The sequence below is a fragment of the Sceloporus undulatus genome, chromosome 2, assembly GCF_019175285.1.
Source record: "Sceloporus undulatus isolate JIND9_A2432 ecotype Alabama chromosome 2, SceUnd_v1.1, whole genome shotgun sequence".
Taxonomy (NCBI): domain Eukaryota; kingdom Metazoa; phylum Chordata; class Lepidosauria; order Squamata; family Phrynosomatidae; genus Sceloporus; species Sceloporus undulatus.
Window position 1 is genome coordinate 289,696,652 of NC_056523.1, and position 24,021 is coordinate 289,720,672.

The window sequence follows — 24,021 nt, forward strand, 5'->3', positions numbered from 1 at the left end:
ATCTCCATTACTACGCCAAAGAGTCAGTGTTGTCCAAAGATTACTTCGGTGGTCATGTGGCCAGCCAGCATAACTGCACCAAACGCTGTTACCTTCCACTTATGTGGTACCTATACTTGCATTTGAAGCTGGGACTAGTGGCAGGAGCTCACCCCATCATGCAGCACTCAGGCTTTGAACTGCCAACCTTCTGATCATCAGAATTGGCATCATAACCAGTACGCCACTGTACTCCCGTCTTCACCCTATCTTCCTCATATTACCAATGCATGTATGTGCACTTTCCTCTCCACTGACGCCCCCCTTGTCGTGGGGGAGAGGCTTGCGCACCCTAATGATGTTATCCCGGACTGGCCTTTTTAGTCACCAACGCGCTTGTACAAAGCGTGGGATGAGTCCTTCCTGAAACTTCATTCGCAAAGCAAAGCCAGAGAGATGTGCACTTTAAAAAAAAAGAAGCAAACTTTACAACAGCCTTACCAATGCAGGTGCACACTTCCACAACCTGATGAAATAGTTATTGAAAAATCAACCTATATCCAATCTATATATAATGATGGCCTACACATCCTAAAGGCACCAAATCCTGTCTGATCTTGGAAGCTAAGCAGGATCAGCTCTTGTTAGTATAGTACTGCAATTCATGGTGTCACCATAAGTCGCGAAGTCACCTGTTGCCTTATGGAGACCGTGCTTAGCTTCCAGTGTCAGACAAGATGCGGTGACTTTATTGTAGGCACTGCTTTTTGAGAAATGTTACCAGCAAGGGTACACAAGCCAGTAACATTGAGGTGTAAATCAGCTGAAACCTGCAACCACCTTGCACATACTCCATTTCTATACAGTGGTGCCTCGGGTTACGAAATTAATTCGTTCCGCGGCCGCTTTCGTAACCCAAAAAGCCTTCGTAAGCCGAAATGCCATAGGCGCTAATGGGGAAAAAGCCGCGGCTCTGCCGCGGCTCCATTTAAAATAGCGCCGGAGTTTTTTCGTAACCCGAAAAAACTTTCGTAACCCGAAACAATAATTCCCTATGGGATTTTTTCGTATCCCGAAAAATTCGTAACCTGGGTATTTCGTATCCCGAGGTACCACTGTACTTAATTTTAGTCATTCTCTTAAATTTATTTAAAAGCATAGGCATATACTAGGGTCGGAGCACACTCATAGAAGTCTTAATGAAAGGAACAGGGGAGTCTGTTCATGAATTGGGACTCTCATAGGCTGGATTCAGGGTCTGCCTCTCTGTATAGCCAGTTCAGGGAGGTGGGATTCTGCCATGGGAAAGAAGCTACCTACATGTAGACCGAACACAATATGTTGTAAGATGCCTGAAAAAAAAACCTATTTGGGTCCAGATTTATTCATGCTTACAGCACACCCATTAAAAACCAAACTGAATTAATTAGTCATGATGTAACCCGCCTTTGATTTTGATGGGCCTCCTCTAAATATAGCCAAATCTTGATCCAATTCAGTACCATTAAATTGCCAAATAAACACATAAATGGCATATATTTTTTTAAAAACCACTTATCCCCTCCCCCAATCTTCAAAAATAATTCTGCAGGATTTGACTTGCACAACTCTTTCTGAAGTAATATCAGTCCCTAAGCCATGTTTCAAGAGCTGGGAGGTGGGGGGATTTACAAACCCTTGCATTTCCTGTCCACAGCGCTGTCTTAAAGCGCCTGTCATTTTAGCTGTTGAACTTTCAGAGCTAGTTCATAGTAAGAGTGACAGGGGAGAACAAAGGAGAGAATTCCAAGTGTAACTGAAGCAGATATTTAAAACAAACCAGTGAACTTCTTCCTGGAGCTGCCCTTTTTATTAAGTGGTTGAGTTATAAATGGATCCACACGTTTCTGAAAAAAGGGGAGGAAAAAATCACAGCACTCGTTGGTTGAAGAGAAAATCTCTAATAATTTATTGACCTTCAGTTTCACATTGTGAAAAAAAATGCAGTTTTACAAAACTTCAAAATGTAGTAGCAAACAAAGACACAACATAGACGTTTTACTTCACTTTCCTTTTTGTTGTTGTTGCTGCTGTACGTGAACCGCATCTTCAATTGTCAGACAAGGGACACTATTCAGCTCTAATCACTCTTTATTCAGACAGGTGTCAGGCCTAGAGAAAAGGGGACTACACAATTATACCAGAAGTGGTAGGCTGCCCTTTGTTGTACGTTTCCACAGCAACCAGCCCACAAAATGGGAAGAACTTTCTTGTCTTATGCCAAGGTTTTGTGTGCACTCTAGTGTGAATTGCATTTGTCTTAGAAGTGTGGGCTGTTTTTCTGACTGGAATCACCAAGTAGTAAGCCAGGATTCCCATGTCAATTCAAGAAAAGGGGAACCCAAAATATTCTCCTACAGGGCTAAAGGCCCAACCTGATTTTCAGTTTCCTTCAACTTATACACAGAAATTAAATCCAAGGACTTAGAAGCAAACCACTCCTTTGAAATACAACTTCAGACACTTTAGGAAGCTGGATGATATTAAAAACAGATTTGTGTCATAAGCTAGACAGCTACATAGAGAGATGCCACAGACGGAGTTCCATCACTTCGCTCAACAAAGAAAACAAAGGGGTTTTTTTCCAGCCTTTACTCAAAACACCTTGAGATTCATGCCTGTGCTAAGTGAATATGAAACACCACTTTCACAGTTCAGCAGTTTTAGAGCTATTGTCTTTGCATGTAAACTTTGAAAGAACTAAGAGGACTCCACCTCCAATGTAACTCTGCAACAAGTTTTGCTTCCAAGGTTTATGCTGGGAAACTCTTTATGGAATCAGAATTTAATGTTAGGGTTCGTATTAAAAAAAAACCCTGTTCTAATGCTTTTTCCCATTTTGAGTTTTGACAATTTAGTAAACCTATCTCTTGGCATGATATGTTGTTGCTTTGTGCTGAACTGTTACAGAATGCTAATTACTTGTTAATTAGCTTACTTGCTGTTCACCGCTATGATCTTTGGAATAGCGGTATATAAATAAAACAAATTATTAATTATTTATTAATGATTCTTAAAAAATGAGTCTTAAAATTTGAGTGAAGGCAAAAAGCCTCAAGCAAAGAGTAACCACCAGCAAATCACATCTCCACTTCTTCAGGACTTCAGTGCAGCTGTACTGAGTACATTGCCTCTGAAGAAACCACCAATAGAAAGGCATCAGAATAGCCTGAGTGTGAACAAACCTTACAATGTCCTACCAAAACCTTACCTTTTCCTTCATCCCTGTCACTCAGTATATTTGAATCAGAGTTCAGAATGGAATCCCTTACACAGCCCACCATTTATAGCTGTAACATAAGAAAATGCAAGTCTGTGAAAAGCATGCAAATCAAAATAGTGGCTTGTGACACAAACTTCTGCATGTAGAAATCCATGTAATTCAGAATGTCTTTTTTTTTTAAAAAAAAAAAAACACCTTTCTGCTAACATGCTAAGAACCACAACTCACTATCTGTAAGAATGCACATACATTCATTTCTTATTTAAAGGTAATACATAAGAAATGCATATATAAAGAGTCAGGAAAATTAGCCTATGGGAGCATGAGAAAATTCTCATAAGACTTGAGGCTGAAATCCTAAACATACTGCACCCTTCTCTAATCTAGTGCCCTCCAAATGTGTTACAACTCCTATCACTTCCAACCAACTTGGTCATGTTATGTCGTGTGTGAGGATGATGGAGACTGTAATCCACCACATTAAAAGGCACAAGGCTGGAGAAGGCTATACTAGGAGTCAGCCTCACTGTACATCTAAATATAGGACTGTGCTGTGAACTCTGTTAAAAACTTGTTCTATATGATAAAAAGCCATCAAGAGTTTAGTTACATCACCATCATGTAGGCAGGCATTATTTTATAACTCCTTTTAGACATGCATGCATGCAATTGAAAACCATTTTGCTTCTACAACATTACACAAGACAACCAACCACAATGGAGGACTGGCAGCTTTATGTTGTTAGGGCTATAATAAATTTTTATTTAAAGCATAAGTAAAAGTCTGGCAAAACAAAACACAAAAACCCTGGGTAAAAACAAGAATGGAATGAACAGGTTTAAAAGTAAGAGTAAATTAAGAAAATAAATTAGGAAGGGGGCATTTGAAATTTCCGGGAAGTCCTTCCAGCTATATATCTGAAAGTGTAACCTGCAAGTGTGCCCCCATTCATATTGTTTCTTATCTTTGAATGAGAAAGACTTCACTTGGTCAAAAAAAGGGGACCATGATGGAGACCTCCTACCTTGATAAATAAATAAATAAATAAAACAAATAGTGGATAATGCCATGAGAAGAGCTCCATGTAAATAAATTCTGCAGGCTATTTTTCCCCATCCTCCTTTTCCAGTAGCGATATGAGTTTGCACAAAAAGAAAGTTGGCTGGCTGTTTCCAGATGAGTTCATTCAAAAAGGCATGACTAGGCAAAAAAGGGTAACAGGGATAACTATCAGCAAACCCACCCCACATGTAACCTGGGTAGTCAGTGGCCTGAGAATGTGACCTCCACGGCTTCTTCCTGCAGTACATGTGTAATTTAAGATACTACCTTGTAATCCTTCCATTTCTGACCTCTGCCTCATTCTCCTCTTCTCTCCTCCAATATTACTCGGCCTTTTTCTTGTGCAGCAGAGCAAGTCAAAGAGATCACAGAGTGTGCAAAATAAACCGTAGAATCCACATAAGCCCTTAGAACTTGAAGACAACTCTAGGCATTGTATCAGCATGCAAGCACTGAACAATAAATAGCTATATCTACAACAAGTAACAATTTAGAAGTAGGACAGCTGTAATTAATAAATACAAGAAATCAAATGTAGAGGGGAATAGTCATCTCCCTTTATCCACAAATGCTGCAAAAATATTTTGAATATAGTTGAGCTGCTGCTCCTTAGCAAGCAGAAAGTCATTTGCAACTTGGCAATTTAGATGGATGCTCCAGGCACTGCCTAGCAAAACAAGCTCATCCTTGTGGCAAGGGATACAGCTGCATCTTCATTCACAAAGATATACAGTACATCTTGCTGCTGCTCCAGACTGCTGCCCCCTTCTCTCTGCAGCTGCTGTTAAGGCTTCAAACTGTTACAAAGAGAGGTGACAAGCATTTCGAATTCCACACACAACACAGTCCATGAAAACTGAGGTTTGTAATGTGTTGTGCAGCTTTGGAAAGTTCAGTTTACCCTCCCTCCCACCTCCCCCTCCTTAAAAAGGCTGATTAAACTTGACATTAATCCACAATTACTGGCACAGGGACCAGATCATGGGCTCATTCATTCACAGTTAAACCACATACTGATATACTGAAGACAATATTCCCCTCCTATTCCTTCATTTCCAGCCTTAAGTATTCAGAAGGTGCAGAAGATTTTCTTCAAACTCAGGAACAGAAAAAGAACAGGTTTTTTCTTCATTCAAACCGCTTCTCCACAGTTGGTTCCAATGCTTCTTGACCAAATAATGGAATAAACTAAGAAGAGAAAAAGGGGAGGAAATTAGAAAACCTTGATGAAACAATATACTGTTAAAAAATTTCTCTAAATTCAAAGCCGTATTAAAGGCGTGATCTAGCAATGTCTCTTTCAGGGATCTGTGCAACAATCACTAGTTGTTGTTTTTAACTAACTAAAAAAATAGAATAAAACTAAAAGCTGGATTCTCACATGGCCCAGGGAGGGGGAGAATCGTGCTTGACTATAATAGATCAATTCAGTATCAAGCTCTCTTCCCTGACCTACACCAACAAATAATATGGCAGAGTCAGAACTGGGGGGGGGGGGAGATCTAATGCAGCCTCTCTTGAGCAAACAAACAAAAAAGAAGCTGCCTGGGCAGAAGTAGCAGGATAAGCCACTTTGGTCCAGGGCCAAACCAAACTAGCAAAAAAAAAAAAAAAAAAAAGGGGGGGGGGAAGCAGCCTGTTGGAGAAGAGAATTACCCAACCAATGCCCTGTTAACCATGGAGAATCCTGAATAGAACTGATTCAGAATATGAATGGCAGACATATTAATCCCCTTATTTAAAAGGTTTCTGCTATTCATTATGTCAGAACTCTGCTTCACTGTGCTTTGTCATGTGACAATATAGCATGCTCCAGTGCCTCCTCATTGAAGCCTTTACTGTTATGTTGATTATTCAGTGCAAAATATTGGCTTTGGATGCCACAGTTTGGCGTCCCTACTCCACCTTCTCACTCCATTATGCTCACAGCCAGTTTTCAAACCAGGCACCATGCTGGTTTTTAAAGTAGCAATTAATAGCTCTGCCAGAACGTATGAAGCAAAGTTTGATGGGATTTCCGTTGCTGTAATTGCAAAACTGCTCCAGTTAACCTGGTGCAACTTATTTGAATATACATGTGCGTTGCTGAAAGCTGGATCTAACCATGGATTCAAAGTGCCAGGCAAAAGCTCGACACAGAAGGGACAGAGTCGCACTAATGCTGCAACCTTTGCTGTCTGTCTCACAGATTAAGGCAGAGCCCTTTCACTATTTTTTTAAAAAGTGTTTCATTTTGGTTAGTCTTCTACAGATTCATTTCACTGGTGTACTATTTTGTTCCCTCTGCTTCAACCACTAAAACCAATATAATGGCTCTAGTCGTGATGCATAGATTATACATACATAGATTTTCTTTCTTTCCCTCATGCAGGAATGTGTAACTCTCTTCAAGAGACAGTCCACAAGTCTAAGGGAGGAGGCAATGCAGACTTAAGATTTTCCTAGCTGCTGTCAGGCTGGGGCCACCATGAAAACACAGCATAATCAGAAGTAATTTCCTTTCTGTCCCTCCCTCCTGCTGACACAGCAGCAGGAGCCAGCTTTTTGTTGCTTTTTAAAACACACTACTTGCTGGATGTATACTATACAACCCCAGTGCTTGCTGGTATAAAAGCTACATCCATCCAGTTATCTTAACACATTACAGAGGCTGAAGGGGGGGAAACAGCACAGGAAATATACTGGCTTTGTGTTTTAACTTGAAAGGCCAGCCTTCTGGATGTACACATGATATGCATTTATTTTCAAAATAACAATGGTAATAACTAATGAAAAGAACAATTCAGGAAAATGCTGAAAGAACACGTTAAGTATTTAAACCTAAGGATTTGTTAATGACCATGTGATCTGTGGGTTCAATATGACAGTTCTATCACTATACACTTCTGAGTGGCTTGATGGTTTATTTGTTCAATTTTTCAGTTGAACAGGAAATGTGCAATTAGCCTTAAGTATTCAGGATATTCTCAAACTTAAGCGTTTGCTAGCACTGGATTGAGACTTTGTTTTTGGAAACGTTTAAGTCTTCTAAAAACTTCACCACACCCATTCCTTGGCTGCTTGTAATAAATCAGGAAACCGTAATACTAATATACCTTATAGCAACCTGCTCTAGTCTTGTGTCCTTAGATGTATCGGACTACAACAGAGTGGTCAATGCTGGGCAGGGATGATGGGAACTGAAATCCTACACATCTGGAGGGTCTCAGGATGTCCACTAGACTGAGGAAAGCTGCTTTACAAAATTGTTGTATTAATTATTGGGAAAATATAATGAATCACTTTAAAGTAACTCAAAGGGAAAGAATGCAGATGAAAAAGTTACAGGTGACTAGATGCTCAACAGGAGTCAGATTTGTTATTATAGACAAAGCTTTGGGAATACACAAATTGATTCCTAGTAAATCTCTGTTCAGTATTGCTACTGTGCAGAAACTCAAACTCTAGTCAGTAAAGGCTTCCGCTAAGATCAAAGAAAAATTATGGCCAAGGAACAATCACTGTATGTACCAAACATATGTTGGAAAAGTTACTTTATTGGACTACAACTCTAAAGTTCTTTCAGTGATGCTGGCTGAGACATTCTGGGAGATATAGTCCAAACCATAACTCTTCTGAACTCTGTATCAGCAAAGCATCTAAAACTGTAGTCTTGACTCAGCTGAGGAAATGCAAGACCAGAATACGACACTGATGAGAAATAATGTCTGCAGTTCTGAACTAGACTCTTGTACCGATTTGTAGAGAATTTTTAGAAAATGTAATTCACTCATGCCCTACACTGAGTTCTTTGGAATTAAGAATGCAACACTGCAACCATCATGGCTAATGTACTTGCACTTCAACAGCCCAATCAGCAATAGTTTTTATAGCTATTCCTAAATTACTCTCCTTGTTTGTCATTTACTTTGTTACGAAGAGGTCGTCCTACTTTTATTGCAAGACCAATTTAGACAGTTTCTCTTAATCTTTCCTCTAATGTTAGCCTTCTTCAGAAGAGAATAATGCCAAAGAATCTTTACAATCTGAATGGCTTTATGGATCCATTAGGCAACTTCAAAATGCCAGGTGTAACTTGAGGTATGAGTTTATTTAGGAAACCTGAAATGCAGTTCATGGACTGTCCAGATTGGAAAAGACCAGCCACTAGGCAAGTAAGTGATTTGAAGGGCAAAAAAATTGTTTTGTTTTGTTTTTTTTTAAAAAAAAAAACAGCATAAGTACAATGACTCAAGTTTCTGAGTAGTCTCTGAATTCAATACAAATCTTGCCATTTTGGAAATATGAAAAAGGGTGAGCAGATTTAGATCCGAAAACATAGTTGACCTACTGTTAAGAAAAAGACGTGCTACACAGAAGGTTCTACTGGCACTTCAAAATGGGGGATCAGAAAGAAAAAAAAGTTTACACCAACCGCAAGAGAACTGGACAAGCACCTGCATGAGCTAGTTCAAATTCAGAGTTACTTGTAAGCAGATGCCATTCTGTATAAGTCACCAGCACTGCACCTGCTCACACTATCAGGTGCAAATCTGGGCCAGTACACTGAACTATAAAGTAAAATTTATGGGCTTTGGAACGCTCTGAGTCTTAGGCCAAATTATTACTTGAACCAAATGGCATGTCTTCCAATAAGCATAGGGTCAGTATAATTCATCATCATTTTTTCCCCTCCTCAGAAGTAGACGTGGGGGGGTTGTATGTAAATGTTATAAATAGTCCTGATTTCATTCAGATCAACTATACAAGCCCACATAATTTTTATTTGGTGTTAATATGTAGTTTCAAGGGGGAAATGTCTTTTCAAAAAGTGGTCCATGCAAGCAGATAATTACTCATTCAGATATTGGTCAACAACAGTCCTGCTTGCTTCATAGTCCTAAATATATTATTTGTCATATTATTTATCATGAATCCTACTGATTTCAGTTTAACATATATCCAAACAAGCATGATGAGCCTAAAAGGCATAAACAGCAGGGCTTGGTAAGTAATGGTATGATCACAGTAGGGGTGTATCTACAGTGTAGAAATAATGCAGTTTGGTAGCTCCATTCTATGGAATCCTGGGATTTGTAGTTTTCAAGGTCTTTAGCCTTCTTTGTCAAAGAGTACTGGTACCTCACAAAAGTAAAAATCCCAGGATTCTGTAGGATGGAACCATGGCAGTTAAAATGGTGTCAAGCTACAATGTTTCTACAGTACAGATGCACCATAGGTTCAAGGAATTCAAACAACATTATTGTGACTCAGGTGTTAGTTGACATCACACCATCAAACTGTTTTACAATTACATATGACCCAATTCACAGACAAAAAAAGCACTATAATTGACACTTATACTTGTACAAATCAAAAACAGCCACTTGTACTGGCAGATGTGGTTTCTCACCTGTACAGGCACACATGCAGTTAAGAAGGGAGGTGCTTCCATGTGCTCACGAATGCAGTGGGAATTAGTGAGTAGGGCACTGTGGTTATGCTGTTCCACACATCTAGTGTAGGGTCATAGCAATCTAGTGTCTTGCATCTCTGGATGCCAAAATATCCCCCGACGACATATAACTTGTTTCCAGATGCTACTGCATGACAGCTCATTCTCTTAGCTGTCACGTCTCCCACTTTAGTCCACTGGTAAGTTTCACTGTTGAATTTATAAGCTGAGCATGCAGAGAATTCGGTGTCTCCACCCATAATAAAAATCTGGTTGCCCAGAACTGCTGCAGCTGTGTATCGCCATGGCTGGGGGCATGTGGCTGGTACTGTCCACCTGTTCTCACACAGGTCATAACACTGAACTTTGGGTAGCTTATCATGGCTGACACTGGTACCACCAAAAGCAAAAAGCTTCAACTTTGCACTCACTACAGCTGCATTGCTTACTCCTTCTCGAAGTGGGGCAACCATTGTCCATTTGTTGGTCACGGGGTCATACTGTTCTACTTGTTTTAAGGATACTGAAGGAGATGCTGGAAGACAACCAGTGGCTGCCGTGTGGCCTCCTACAACATAAAGGCAGTGTTTGAGTTCAGCAGAACCATGGCCAAATCGTGCAACTAGCATGGGAGCAGCCTTGGACCACTCTTCATGAAGCGTATCATACACCCAAACATCTTTAGAGACGCCATTTTCAGAACCTCGGCCACCAGTAATATAGACTTTACAGCCAATAGCACAAGCACTGAACTCTTTCCTTGGGCTTGGAATGTCAGCTTTTGGAATGATCTCCTTTGCTTTTTGGTCAACCAAATACAACTTGTCACACATAAAAGTTTGCCCTCCCAAAAGAAATAGAGCATGGCCAGTTTTCCGAGGCCTTGCACACAAACTGGTGACTACGCCATCATTCTGCAAAATCTTCAACTTGCACCGGATTGCTTCTTCTACAATGTCTTTGCTCTTTCTGTGCTTGGTAATGAGCTCCTCGGTAGCTACATTCTCCATAAGATAGATGGCAGGCAGAAGTGCAAGTCTCACTGTCTGCAACAGTTCTGGTAAATAACAATGGCGCTTATTCAAATCATAATTAATCCAGTTCATAGCTGACTCATAAACTAACCGCTCATCTTCAGTCTCCAATTCTTCACTAGACAGGAGCTGTACAACCATGTCTTTGGGGAGCTGAAGAAAGTCTTCGCTTTTACTGATGGTCTGAAAGTTGCTAAGGCACATCCTCCAAGAGAGCTCATAGAGTTTGGTACACTGATGAGCATCTGATAGAAGCAGCATGCCAAGGCAGTTAGTAGGATGAAGGTTCTTCTCTAAGAATTCTGCACAAGCATCTCTAATATCTTGGAACTCCAACATGTCACCTGCCTCTAGAAGAGACTCTGCATTTTCTTCATTGATGATGACCCTTGAGGAGTAAGCATAGTCAAGGAGAAGTTCTAGAACCTCTGGGTGTATGGAATTATGGAAGTTCACTTCACTGGCTTGGCTCTCTTTGAGTCCTCCACTGAACATGGCTTCAAAGTAGCGGCTGCAAGCAGCTAAAACAGCTCTGTGGCAAGGGAATGACTTGTTCCCAGCATGGAGAAGCACATCAGTAAAAAGGCGTTGCTGACGCAGAAGGTTGAGGTGAGTGAGGACACTATCAGCATAGGAAGATTTGTGGAATAAATATATGTTTATGGAGCCAGTGCTGGCTCTAGACTTGCGATTTTCATGCATGCTGACTGACATTTTCTTCCACACCTAAACATGAAAAATAAATATTAAAAATGTCTTAGGAGAACAAACAAGGCATTATTGTTGTTGTAATTATTTAAAAAGGGTAATAAAATACCACAATACTACATATATTTACCCATAGGTCCATTCCACTGAAGTCAATGGGAGTTTACTTCCTGTCAGTGCCACAACTTCCAGAACCTGAACCTCTCCTACCAGCATAGCCATAATAATAATAATAATAAGTTTTATGTTTTTATTATTATTTTATTTAATAATAATAAGTTTTACCATGGTCTATAGTAACTAAGAGAGAAGTTCTGGGAGCTGCCGTCCAAAACAGAAATGTTTCCAAGCTCTGCCTCCAGGTAAAAAGTAATAGAATTGCAAGCTAAGTTCTTTTTGTGCAACTTGCAAAGCATTACATAATTTGGAGCAACAGCAGAAGCTGAGGATAAAGTATGCTTCTAATACAAATCTCTTAACTGGCATATTCTGATATTATTGCTCAAAATAGCAGGTTTATCTTGGCAAACCAGATCTCCCAGTTCCCTAGCAATACACAGTGGCAGTTTAAGACAAGCTGGGGGAAGTGAGGGGGAGGAGACAGCTTTGACTTTTCACACCTTCCCTCTGCAGAGCATATGATTCAATAAATATGCACAGATAAACATACTTTAAACATTCTCTTGCCTTGAATCACAGCAGGAGGAGCAACAAGGCAAACTGCATTCAGGAATGTAAAAATACTGCAAGGAACACTAGCACCCACAAATTAAGCTCATTAAGATGATATCCTGATAGGATAGTTCCACCCACAGCAAGAAGGTATGCAACAGGTAAGGCAGAGACAGGTCATCCCAGCACTTTTAAAAAAAACTTTAATTATCCTAATGTTATGGGTAGAGTCTACCTCAGATATACATCCCTACTCCTGCAGCTCTCTGTGATTTAAGTACATGCTAAAACACAGAGAGATCTGACTTTGAAGTCTTCGCTGATTTCAGTCTTTTTAAAGGGGAAAAGCATTAACTGCTAATCTCAGAAAAGATAAATGTTCCTGTGCTTCTCACAGAGTAATTCCTTTGGGCTAATTCATCTCAGAGTAAAACAGATTTCTGCTGCAAGCCTATGAACTGGGTCCAATTTTTATCCCACCAACCAGAGCAGCCTCTGAGTAGACTTCCAGTCAGAATACATGTTCCAGCAGAAGATGGGGAGACAATATGGGCTGATTTCACCCTTTCTGCCTGCAGTCCCCAGGGCTACCATCTCCATCACTCTTCCAGAGGATCCTCGTTTCCCACTAGAGCATATCCTGGGTTTATATGACTACAAAGGGAGAGAAAAATTATGAAGGTCATTGTACCTCTGCCTCTTTCCAGCAGCAAGAATCCTTCAATGGATGAGAACTCTCCCATAGACAGAAGCCCTGCAAGGATTCAAGATGTGGCAATCTTTAGATTAAGATTGCTGGATCTTGAAACTCTGCATCCTAGGCCAGCACTCTAACAAAATTGTTTTATATCCTAAGAAGTCTATATTATCTGTTTCATTTTGTTGTTATTATGTGCCTTCAAGTCAACTTTGACTTAGGATGATTGGGTTCTTTGGTTGATTTGTTGATTGGTTGGTTTTTTGGCAAGATTTAGTCAGAGGAGGTCTGGCATTGCCTTCCTCTTAGTGACTGCATCCACAATGCAGACATAATCCAGTCTGAGACCACTTTAATTGCCATGGCTCAATGCTACTGAATTCTAGGAACTGTCATTTTGTGAGACATTTAGCCTTCTCTGTCAGAAAGCTCAGGTGCCACAACAAACTATAGTTCCCAGAATTCCATGGCAGCTGAAGTGTTCTCAAACTGGATTTTTTTCTGCAGTGCAGATGCAGTGCAGGTGAGAGAGTGGGACTTGTCAGAGGTCACTTCATAGATTTCCTTGGCTGGAAATCCAACATTCAAACTTAGGGACCAGGAGAGGACACCTGTTAGGTATGATGCTCAGACTGCATAGAAGTCTGGAGACAATAGAGGACTCTTTCATTCCTAGCCAAGCCTTGATATGGTTATTTTATTTTTTGGATTACATATCTCAGAATCTAGAGCCACCATAGTTAATAGCCATGATGATTAGTAGATTCTGAAAAAAACGTAACTGAAAGAAACCCTAATTTACTGAATTAATCAATCATTTTCTTTATAGCCTGCCTTCCCCTTCCAATGACTGGAACTCAAGGCTGGCCTTAACCAACCTTAAAGTCCATTAGGGTTGGGTTCACCTGTTGTACAGGTCAAACCAGCCTTGGTTCAGGTTTTATAAAAACCACCACAGCCTACCAAAAAGCCTGTGGTTCAACAGCCTCAGCCAATGGTAGGAGTTAAGGAAGTTTGGAGGACAGAAAGATATAATTTGTCATGACCTCCATAAAACTTTCCCACGAGACTAGGTCTGTCACTCAGTCAGAAAGAATCAACACAGAGAAGCTGAACTATTCATTAATCTGCTACTGGGTAGTGACTCAGACATGACATTCTAAAGGAACTGGTCAGGCCCTTGACATATGGGTAGTCCATGGTACTTGTTTAAAAAATCACAATGGAGATTTGGAGAAAAGGTGAGTGGCTATTTACAAGCAAGGCAAAACTCCAAAGTACAGTCGGCCCTTGGTATACGCAGGGGATCCGTTCCGGATCCCCCGCGTATACCAAAATCCACTTATATTCAAGTCCCATTGTCCTAAATGGCAGCGCGCGTGCACGCGCGCTGCCATTGGGGACAACTTCCCTCCCCTCACCTCTCCTCCCCCCAACCCTTTCCCTCCCTCCCTCGCTCCCTCCCTCCTTACTTACCTTTTCTTTGCCGGTGCCGCATTGCTGCTGCCACCACCGCCGCCTCAGCCATAGCCAGGGAAAAGGTCAGGGGGGGTTGGAGGCCAAGAAGCCTCCAGTCTGCCACCTGGCCCTTCTGTGGAGGCGGCGGCAGCAGCGGAGGACCAGCACCAGAGGCCTCTTCGGCCTCCCCTCCGCTGCCGCTGCCAGCACCTTTGTGCAAGGGCCGGGTGGTGGGCTGGAGCCCTCTTGGCCTCCAGTCCGCCCCTCGGCCCTGCATCGAGGTGCTGGTGGCGGCGAGGAGGCGGAGGACGAGCGCTTGAGGCCTCCTCTCCACTGCCATCACCTCTGCACTGGAGCCGAGTGGCGGGCTGGCTTGGCCTCCAGCCCACCTGGCCCTTGCACAAGAGGTGCGGCGGCAGCGGCGGAGAGGCGGCCCAAAGTGACCCCAGGCACTCGTCCTCCCCATTCCTCCTCCTTCTCTTCCGCCGCTACAGCCAGGGGAAAGGCTGGGTGCAACCAGCCTTTCCCCTGGCTGTAGCGGTGGGAGAGGAGGCCGAAGAGGCCTCAGGTGTTCGTCTCCTCCTCCTACCCCTCTCTGTGCCGTTGCCGGGGGAAAGGCTGGGTGGCGGCTCCTGGAGGCCTCAAGGAGCAGCACCCAGCCTTTCCCCCTGGCTGTAGCGGCGGAGAGGAGGCCGAAGAGGCTCAGGCGTTCGCCTCCTCTCTCCGCCGCCGTTGCCGGGGAAAGGCTGGGTGCTGCTCCTGGAGGTCTCTAGGAGGAGCACCCAGCCTTTCCCCTGGCTGTAGCAGCGGAGAGGAGGCCGAGGCGGTGGAGGACCAGCACCAGAGGCCTCCTCACCGCCACCGCTGCTGCAGAAGGGCCGGGTGAGGGTCTTGGAGGGCTCTTGGTGGCAGCGGCACAAAGGAAGCCGAAGAAGCCTCTGGCGCTTGTCCTCCGCTGCCGCCGCCACCTCCACAGAAGGGCCGGGTGGCAGGCTGGAGGCTTCTTGGCCTCCAAAAACCCCACCCAGCCTTTCCCCCGGCTATGGCCAAGGCGGCGGCGGCGGCAGCGACGCGGCACCGGCATAGAAAAGGTAAGTAAGGAGAGAGGGATGGAAGGAAAGAGTTGGGGGGGAGGCACGCCGCCATTGGGGACAACTTCCGGATTTGCCATGCACGTATGCTCAAATCCGTGCATGGCAAATCCGTGTATAAGGAGGGCCGACTGTATTTTTAAGAAAAATGAATTACAGGCTGAACTGATCAGTGGATTCTTAAGCATTGTCCTACCATGCATCTGTTTTGGATAGCTTCACTAGGTCATTATATACATTCTTCTTAAAAACCATTTCTCCAGATTTGGAGAGCTCCATCCAGGACTATGACCAGTCCTAGTATATGACAGATAGAGATGGATACCAACTCTGTGTGTCATGAAAGAGCAGAACATTTTAAATTGTTTAATTTGTGTGATAATGATTTTTTACTGCCAGAAAGTGGGGAAAACTGCATGGGGGATTTCCTGCCATGTGTGTTGAAATAAATTGGCAAGCTGTACATACTATGCACCTTGATTTCACAAGGGTGGGGGCAGTCTGCTACTGTGCTACACACAGCAAGATTACTTGAACTGTTTCTGTCCCCTTTAATAGTTGAAGAGCATCGTATGTATTACCTTCTGGAGAGGCAGCATTTTGGACTATTATTCTAGTTCTTGCAGCTTTTATGGCATGGTTCCTACCCCCTACCAAGGACATGTTGAAACTGTCTTGAGACCAGAATACTTCCCATTTTAAAACCCAACCTTTTTTTCTATGTCCCTGGGTTACACATTACAAAGCAGTCACATAGTTTGCACCCTGGGCATAATATTTCACATTCTTGCATCAACTCAAAACATCATTTAGCATGAGTAATAGAGACTACTGATCCTACAAAATTTATGGTCAAAATTGAAATCCCAAATACACTTAGTATGTAATAATGCACATGGCTTTTGCATGGCTGTTAACACTACCTACAATGGGGTGCAACTATAGCTCTTCAGATGTTTTTAAAAGACACATCATTTGCAGCTCAAAATGAAATGGGAATTACTTCTGGATATTTCCAGGTTCTATTTGCCCACTTTTTTGGCTTGAGACAGATTTTGAAGATTGGGGAGTGCGCAATAACATAAACTGCTGCTGAAATTTTGTTTGGGGTGGGGGTGGGTTTTGTTCTTGAAAATATGCCCAAATGTTAGGAAGGTGTTTAGGGAACAGAGCAAGCCCCTGAAGGCTGCATGTAACCCACAGGCTGCATTTCCTCATCCTCATCCTGAAGGAACTCATTCCACCCTGATGCACAAAATCAACACCATCTGAGGCTATTCTTATGTCACAAGCAGAAAGCAGGACTGTGGGAAGCCTAGCATGTCTGAGTTCCCTGCAGGGATAGGGTATGTTAATTAAAACAATCCCTCAAATTATGTTCATTAAGAAAGAAGCTTCTCATAACTGACCTTATAAATACAGGGTAGTTTTGTTTTGAGCTCTAGAGGAATGGGACCTTTCATGCACAGGAAATAAGCTCTGCATAGACAGAGAGCCCTGTTCACATAATACTGTAGTATATGATAGGATCAAACCATGCTAGAGGTAGTCCTTGACAAGAAGACAGAAAATTTGTGGCTTAACAGCACTATGCTTAAAAATGTATGCAAAGGAAAAACTTGCAAAGGGTGCACCTGTAGTTTAACCAGTTCATGTAGTACAGTACTTTGAAAGAAAGGATTGTAGCAACACACAGGAAAAGATCCTTCAAATGTAAAATAAAAGCCCAAAGATAAAAAAAGGAGAATGTCCTAAGAATAAAAACCTTATCTGATCTGAGATTAACAACTGGTAGTCTAAAGTCATTTGAAGAAATGCAAAGAAAGCCAAGGACAGCTTACTGGTGTGGATGTTGAACACCTAATGAGGTTAGCCTCAACTTGTTAAAACAGGTAAAACCACTGAAAAAAAGGTATGTTGTTTCTTTTCTACACATGGAAAAAAATCCAGGAGTCTCCAAAACTAGAGGAGGGCAGTTAATGACTGGGGCTCTTGGAGGTCTCTCATTCATACGGTTGCCACAAGTTGAACCCAACTGATGGTAAATAACAACAACAAGGTCTTTCAGCACACCATAGACTCACAAAAGAAACAATGCATTGTGCTTTTGTGAATTCTAACTGAAACATTCATTCTTTCAGCATAATACTGCAGCTTCAGAAGAATTCAGAACAGAACAAGGAAAATCTAGATTAAAAGGCACACTATTTCCTTATCTTCACTTTAGAACACTTCTGAGAACCACCACCCAAATACACTCTTGATACTATTATCAGTGTTCATGGAGTAATACCTTAACTAGTGCTATCATAATTTCATCCAAATGAACACAGAAGAACCCTTTTGTTTTGACTATATGATTGACTTAAGCGATCCATTTCAGCACACCTATTTATATGAGCTTCTGGTTATGTGGGCATTTTGGGCGTTAAATAAGGTACAACATTCCAAGTTGTCATCTGAAGCACTGTTCCTCAATCTGCTGCTGCAGATTATGCAAGACACAAGTATTTTAGCAAAGACAATTTGCAGAGGCACTGAACAAAGCAAAGCAAAACAGTTGAAGCAATGCCCTTCAGGTAAATCATCCCACAATAATATGTGAACTGGACGTCACAGAATGCAGCATGAAACAACACTGCACTCATATATAAGAACAAATGAGATCAATGGAAATTACTCCTGGGTATATGTGGCCCTGTCTGATCTTGGAAGCGAAGCAGGGGTCAGCTTGGAGATGAAGACAGCCAACAAAAAACAGGTGCTGTAGGCTATATTTCAGATGAACATTGTCTTCCTAAATTCACCTGGCATCTTCACTGGATTATAACTACCACAATCCTCAGTCACCATGCTGCTTGGCTATGGTGAGTTGTAATCTAACACATCTGGAAGGCACTAGGTTGGGAGAGGCTGAGATACAGAACTGCAGCCTAGACCTATATGCTATATTATCAGGATTTCAGTAAAAAGCACATCAAAGGAACTATACAACTGATGGCTACTGCTTCTCATTTCTTCAAGATTTGTACAACATAATAAGTATCTTGCTGACCCAAACTAATTTTGTCCCCCCCCCCCCCCATCTGCTTACAACATCATCTTACAAAACCTTTTCACAGGCTCATAAGTAACAGACTTCAATGCTGCTGTGTACTTCCAAGTTGAAGATGACCCAGAGGCCTTTCTTGACAAGAATGTTTCAGATTGGGTTTGCCATGGCCGAGCAGAGATTTGAACCCTGGTCTTCAGAATCACAGTCCAACTTCTCTGGCTCCATCTAGCTCCTGTTTTGTCATCCCCCAGCATCTTGCATTCTGAGGTATACTGTCTCTGAACTCACACATTCCACTTAAGTATAAATCTAGTTGTCATTCCTACCTGGAGTAAACCCACTGATAAATGAGAGTGACTAAGTGCTGACTTAATAAGTCCTCTCCCATTAATTCAATGAGTCTCCTCTTGTTGGGTCTAACTGATTTCAGTACAATGAGAGTTCTGCTAAGACACTAAATAAATGACCAAAGAAGTGTTTATTTCCTTGCATTCAGCAAATTATTCTAAAAGTTGGAGGGGAAAAGCATACACATACACCCACACCCAGGTAAGCAAAGTCAAATTTTTGAGTTTCAGGGCTTTTTAGGATGAAATAGGGGAAATTCAGTATTCATACATACCTCTCATTAGACCAGCTGCATAAAACCAGGTATCTCACTGTTAACTTTGTTTTTCATATGCAGCAATAATAGTCTATCAAATGAAAAGAATGCACCTTAAGGCAAAAATCCTCTTCTACTTCCTGTGTGCAGCCCTGTCTTAAGACTTCAAAGGAACTGCACAAAGCATGGACTTGGCTCCTAAGCAAATATTGATAGAGTACATCATACATTATCACAGGAACTCATACATGGCTAAAATATTCTACTTCACTGCTTATTTACTTAATTTTTGTTTATACAGAGATGTTCTGGGCAATAAAAAAAAGATTTCTGTTTACAAGGAACCGATTCATATTAATATGGACACTCCATTACTAATGGAAGCATTGTTATTTTCTTACTAGGTTGGCAATAGACACAGCAAAGCCAAAAAAACAGATTAGTGTAGAATACAGGCTGACAGAGACTATCATTTGGATAATCTTTGTAATAGGATTTTAAGTTTTCGAATAACACGTGTAGCTGGAAAAGTGGCAGTGAGGATTTCCGGTTATCTCTTTTTGGATATCCCTTTCTTCTGAAGATTCCTTCACCAAGGAAAACATAATGGATACAATTCTAGTTTCATAACATTGTATTTTAAAAATCACCAAGCCACCCTCTCTCATTTTCTGGCTGGTAATCTTAAGGGGAGAGAGGGTGTACTGTAGTGGTTTGAGCATTGGGCAATAGCTCTGGAGATGAGGGTTCAATTCACCACTCATGGAAACCCACTGGAGCAACTTGAGCAAGTCACACACTGTCAGCCCCAGAAAACTGTGACAGGGTTGCTTTAGGGTTGCCATAAATCTGAAAGGTCTTAAAGGCACACAACAAAATCTTCAAGGATGCAATCCAAACTTATCAATAATATAAAGACGTAAAATCAAAAGAGTATTTCTATTTCATTTTTAAAGTTGCTCATTGATCAGCAAAAAACAAAACTACTAGAAGCCAGCATGGCATAGTGGTTTGAGTACTAGATTTTGACATTGGAGACTAGGGTTCGATTCCCCACACATGGAAATTCCTTGGGTGAATCTCACTCTCTCAGCCTCAGGGGAAGGCAATGGCAAACCTCCCTGAACAAAACATGCCAAGAAAACCCCAGGATTGTGTCCCTAAGTCGGAAATGCCTTGAAAGCACCCAACCACAAAGCGGATGCAAAAGGTGCCTAAAATGTTAACCCAAAGGAGAGGGGGGTGTCCTTTGGCACTTCTCTGTCAAATGTGTCTGTTTTGCAGCTGCGGGGGGGAGGGGAGAGGCTGTGCATGCCTCCACAAAAGGTCTATCAAGGGCTTCCTCCCCACTTTTCCCTTTGCTTTGAAGCCAAACAATGCAGAGCCATCCTCTGGAGGAAAGAAAGAAAGAGAGGGAAGGAGGAAAAGGGAGGAAGGAAGGAAGGAAGGGAGGGAGGGAAGGAAGGAGGGAGGGAGCCAGTAGCTCTGACCCGCCTTCTTCCTGTGGGACGGCCAAGGAAGCAACGTGCCCTGTTGGGACAGTCTGGACCAGGGGTCCCCAAACTGTGCCCTTTAAGAGCTTTTGGACTTCAGCTCCCAGAAGCCTCAGCCATGTTGGCCAATAGTCTGGGATTCTGGGAACTGAAGTCCACAGTCTCTTAAAGTTTGGGGACCACTGGTCTGGACCCTACTGACTGTCGCCTCCTCCAGCCCTTTCCAGAGACCCACTGCCAGGTCCCTTCAGAAAGAAACCAAGGCGGTGGAGAGGTTCTATGTGTTTTGGTGTATTTTAAGCTAGGTTTTAATGTTAATAGTTTATTTTACTTAGTTTTCATTAATGGTATTTTGCATATTCGGCATGAATGGTGCTGTGCAAAATTACAGCGCTTTATAAATAAATTTTAATACAGTAATAGAATTCAAAGACACAGCCATGTTCATCTGTGGAAACAGTATGTAGAGATCTTGCAGCCCCTTTGAGACTCACTGAAAGAAAGAAGTTGGCAGCAGGAGCTTTCCTGGACTTAAGTCTACTTCCTCAGATGTAGTTGGTGGAGTGGAAGACATGGACAGACACACACACACACACACACACACACCCCAGTGGCATATAGGTGTCTGACCCTGGCTTCCACTCCACCAAATGCATCTGAGGAAGTAGACTAAATGAAGTCAACAAAAGCTCATGCTGCCAATTTCTTTCAGTGAGTCTCAAAGGTGCTACAAGGTCTACATTATCATAACAACAGGTCGAGCCTCCTTTGAAAGCCCCCCTAATGTGGTGGCCAGATCAGGCATCGTCCTCCTTTTCCAGGGCCTGTCCTACATTTCAGCTTCCTGTCTAGGAGTTTCAAAATGTCCTCCACTTGGAACACGGCTTAAGCAGCCTGGATTTATATTTTTATGAGTGTTTTAGCTTTTGTTTGCTCATGTCCTACATTTCAACCTCTCTGCAGCAAAAGTTTCAAAATGTCCTCCATTGGGAGCATGACAAAGAAACATGCATTTACATTTCATTTGTTTTTAGCTTTTCTTTGGTCAGGTCCTACATTTAAACCGACTGTCCAGGAGGAACGCCAACATGTCCTCCATTTGGAGCATGGCTAAGAAGCATCAATTTATACTGAGTGTTTTTAACTTTTCTTTGGTCATGTGCTACATTTAAGCCGACTGTCCAGGGGAACTCCAAAGCCTCCTCCATTTGGAGCACGACTACTAAGAAGCCTGGACTTCTAGCTATACGCGTGGTTCTAGCTTTTATTTTGCCCTGTCCTACATTTCAATCTCCTGTCCAGGAGGAACTCCAAAATGTCCTCCATTGGGAGCTTGACTAAGAAGCATGCGTTTTCATTTCAGTGGGCGTTTTTAGCTTCCATTTGGACATGTCCTGCATTTCAGCCTCCTCTCCGGGGGGTTTCCACATGTCCTCCTTCACTGGGAGCATGGCTAAGCAGCACTAGCTTATACTGAGCGTTTTTAGCTGTAATTTTGCCATGCTCCATTTTGCCACATGTCAGTCCCCTTCCTGTCCAGGAGGAACTCAGCCTGGCTCTTGCATTTCGAGGAGTGACCGGGCTTTTGTCCTGCCTTTCAGCCTCGCGTCCGGGGGGAGTTGCCACCTGTCCTCCTCCTCCTCCATCGGGAGCATGGGCCTTACACTCCTAGGACGCCTCTGGAGCTTGCCTGGCGCGTCCTCCATTTCCCGGTGCCTTCTCCCTCTTTGCTGCTCTCCAAGCGCGCGTAAAAACGCCCAGAACTGGGCGCCCAGGCAGCCGAGAGAGGCCAGCCATGGAGCCTCCGGGGCCAGAGGCACCCCTGCCCTGCCCTGGCCCAAGCCACAGGTCCGAAAGAGCGCCCTGCACTTACCGCCTCCTCAGTCTGCTGCGTCCTGGCTCCAGAGCCCTGGGCCGCTCAAGGCATGGAGGAGGGCGGCAGGGCTGGGTCCAGGGGCTGGCTGGCTGGTCCTCTTCCCTGCTCCGCTCCTGTGGCTCCGGGGTCCCTTCGGCTGCCTCTCCAGAGAGCAGCCTCGCCGTCCTCGCCCCGGCGGCCGAGTGACCAGCCCGCCTTCCTGCCCGAGTTTCTATGAAGGAGCACCAGGAGGAGGAGGAGGAGGAGGCGAGGGAGGAACGCCCCCTGCTCCGCCCCCTCAGAGGCCGAGGGGGGAGGAGGGGCTCTGGCTGGACACAGCAGCAAGGCCAGCCCCCTTCCCCAGGACACGCCCCCAGCCCCCTCCCTCCGCTTGGAGCATCCCTCCTAAGAAGCCTGGCGGGGCATTGATACTGGATAGCAGCGTTTGGAGCTTTTCTTTCTCTCCAGGAGGGATTCCCAAATGCCTTCCTCTTTGGAGCATGGCTCAGAAGCATGCATTGATACTGAGAGTGTTACTAGCTTTTTTGCCTTGGGTCCTCCTGTCCTACCTTCCCACCTTCTGTCCAGGAGGATTTCTAAAACAGCCTCCCATCTGGAGCATCGCCAAGAAGCATGCATTGATACTGATAGGAGTGTTTTGAGCGTTTCTTTGGGCATGTCCCCCATTTCCACCTTCTGTCCAGAAGGAACATTTGGAGCATGGCCAAGAAGCATGAATTGACAATTCTGTGCTTGTTTTGAGTTTTTATTTTGCCTTGTCCTCCATTTCCATTTTCTGTCCAAGAGGAACTTCAAAATGTCCTCCATTTGGAGCATGACTAAGAAGCATGAATTGATACTGATACTTGCATTTTTAGCTTTTATCTGGTTATGTCCTCCATTGCAACCTTCTGTCCAGGAGGAATTCCCAAATGTCCTCCATTTGGAGCATAGCTTTACATTTATAGGAATGTTTCTAGCTTTTATTTGGTCATGTCCTACATTTTCCTTGTCAGTCCTACATTTCTGCAGTGACTTTGCTTCCTTAGCAGTGAGGACATCTGTTCACTTTGCCATCATAAGTAGTTTCTGGTGCTTTAACTGGGGTGCTAGAAGATAAGATGTATACTCCAGTGTTCATGTGGAAGGGAAAATGTTTATGAAACCCTGTTGTTTATAAGTAAGGCTTTTTTATTTGTTCAGCTAATGCATTTGGGGTATAAACCCTTCTTCACAAGCTAAGCTTGTTTCTTTCTTTCTGGTATGATAGCAGAGAGCCAGCTAGGCCTAGTGGTTTGACCATGACTCTGGAAACCATGGTTCCATTCCCAACTTGGCCATGAAGCCCACTGGTTTATCTTGGGCAAGACACACTTTCTCAGCCTCAGAGGGAAGACAATGGCAAACCTCCTCTGAACAAATCTTGGTAGGAAAATGGGGTCACCATAAGTCAGAAACGACTGGAAGGCACACAACAACAGCCAGAATTTCTAGCATTAAGGCTTAATGTCTTTCTTATAACAACAGGGCTTCATATCAATTTTTTTTTCTCCACAAGAACACTGGAGTATACCTCTTATCTTCTAGCATCCCACTGTGTTTTTTCCCCCTTCCAG

General features: G+C 43.0%; 1 protein-coding gene and 1 pseudogene across 1 annotated transcript; both read right to left on the minus strand.

Moving 5' to 3' along the window:
• The window catches only part of LOC121920665, a 1,182,487-nt pseudogene that overhangs the window by 1,046,645 nt on the left and 111,821 nt on the right, over nt 1-24,021 (minus strand).
• On the minus strand, nt 1,904-22,646 carry ENC1 (ectodermal-neural cortex 1). Its single transcript, XM_042448467.1, has 3 exons — nt 22,424-22,646; nt 9,697-11,498; nt 1,904-5,492 (listed from the first exon to the last, which is right to left on the minus strand). Exon 2 carries the CDS (start codon nt 11,484-11,486, stop codon nt 9,717-9,719), a length of 1,770 nt encoding a protein of 589 aa, XP_042304401.1. The 5' UTR covers nt 11,487-11,498; nt 22,424-22,646; the 3' UTR covers nt 1,904-5,492; nt 9,697-9,716.

Coding starts and splice junctions, on each gene's coding strand:
- ENC1 (XM_042448467.1), bottom strand. CDS start 11,486: ATGTCAGTCAGCATGCATGAAAATCGCAAGTCTAGAGCCAGCACTGGC.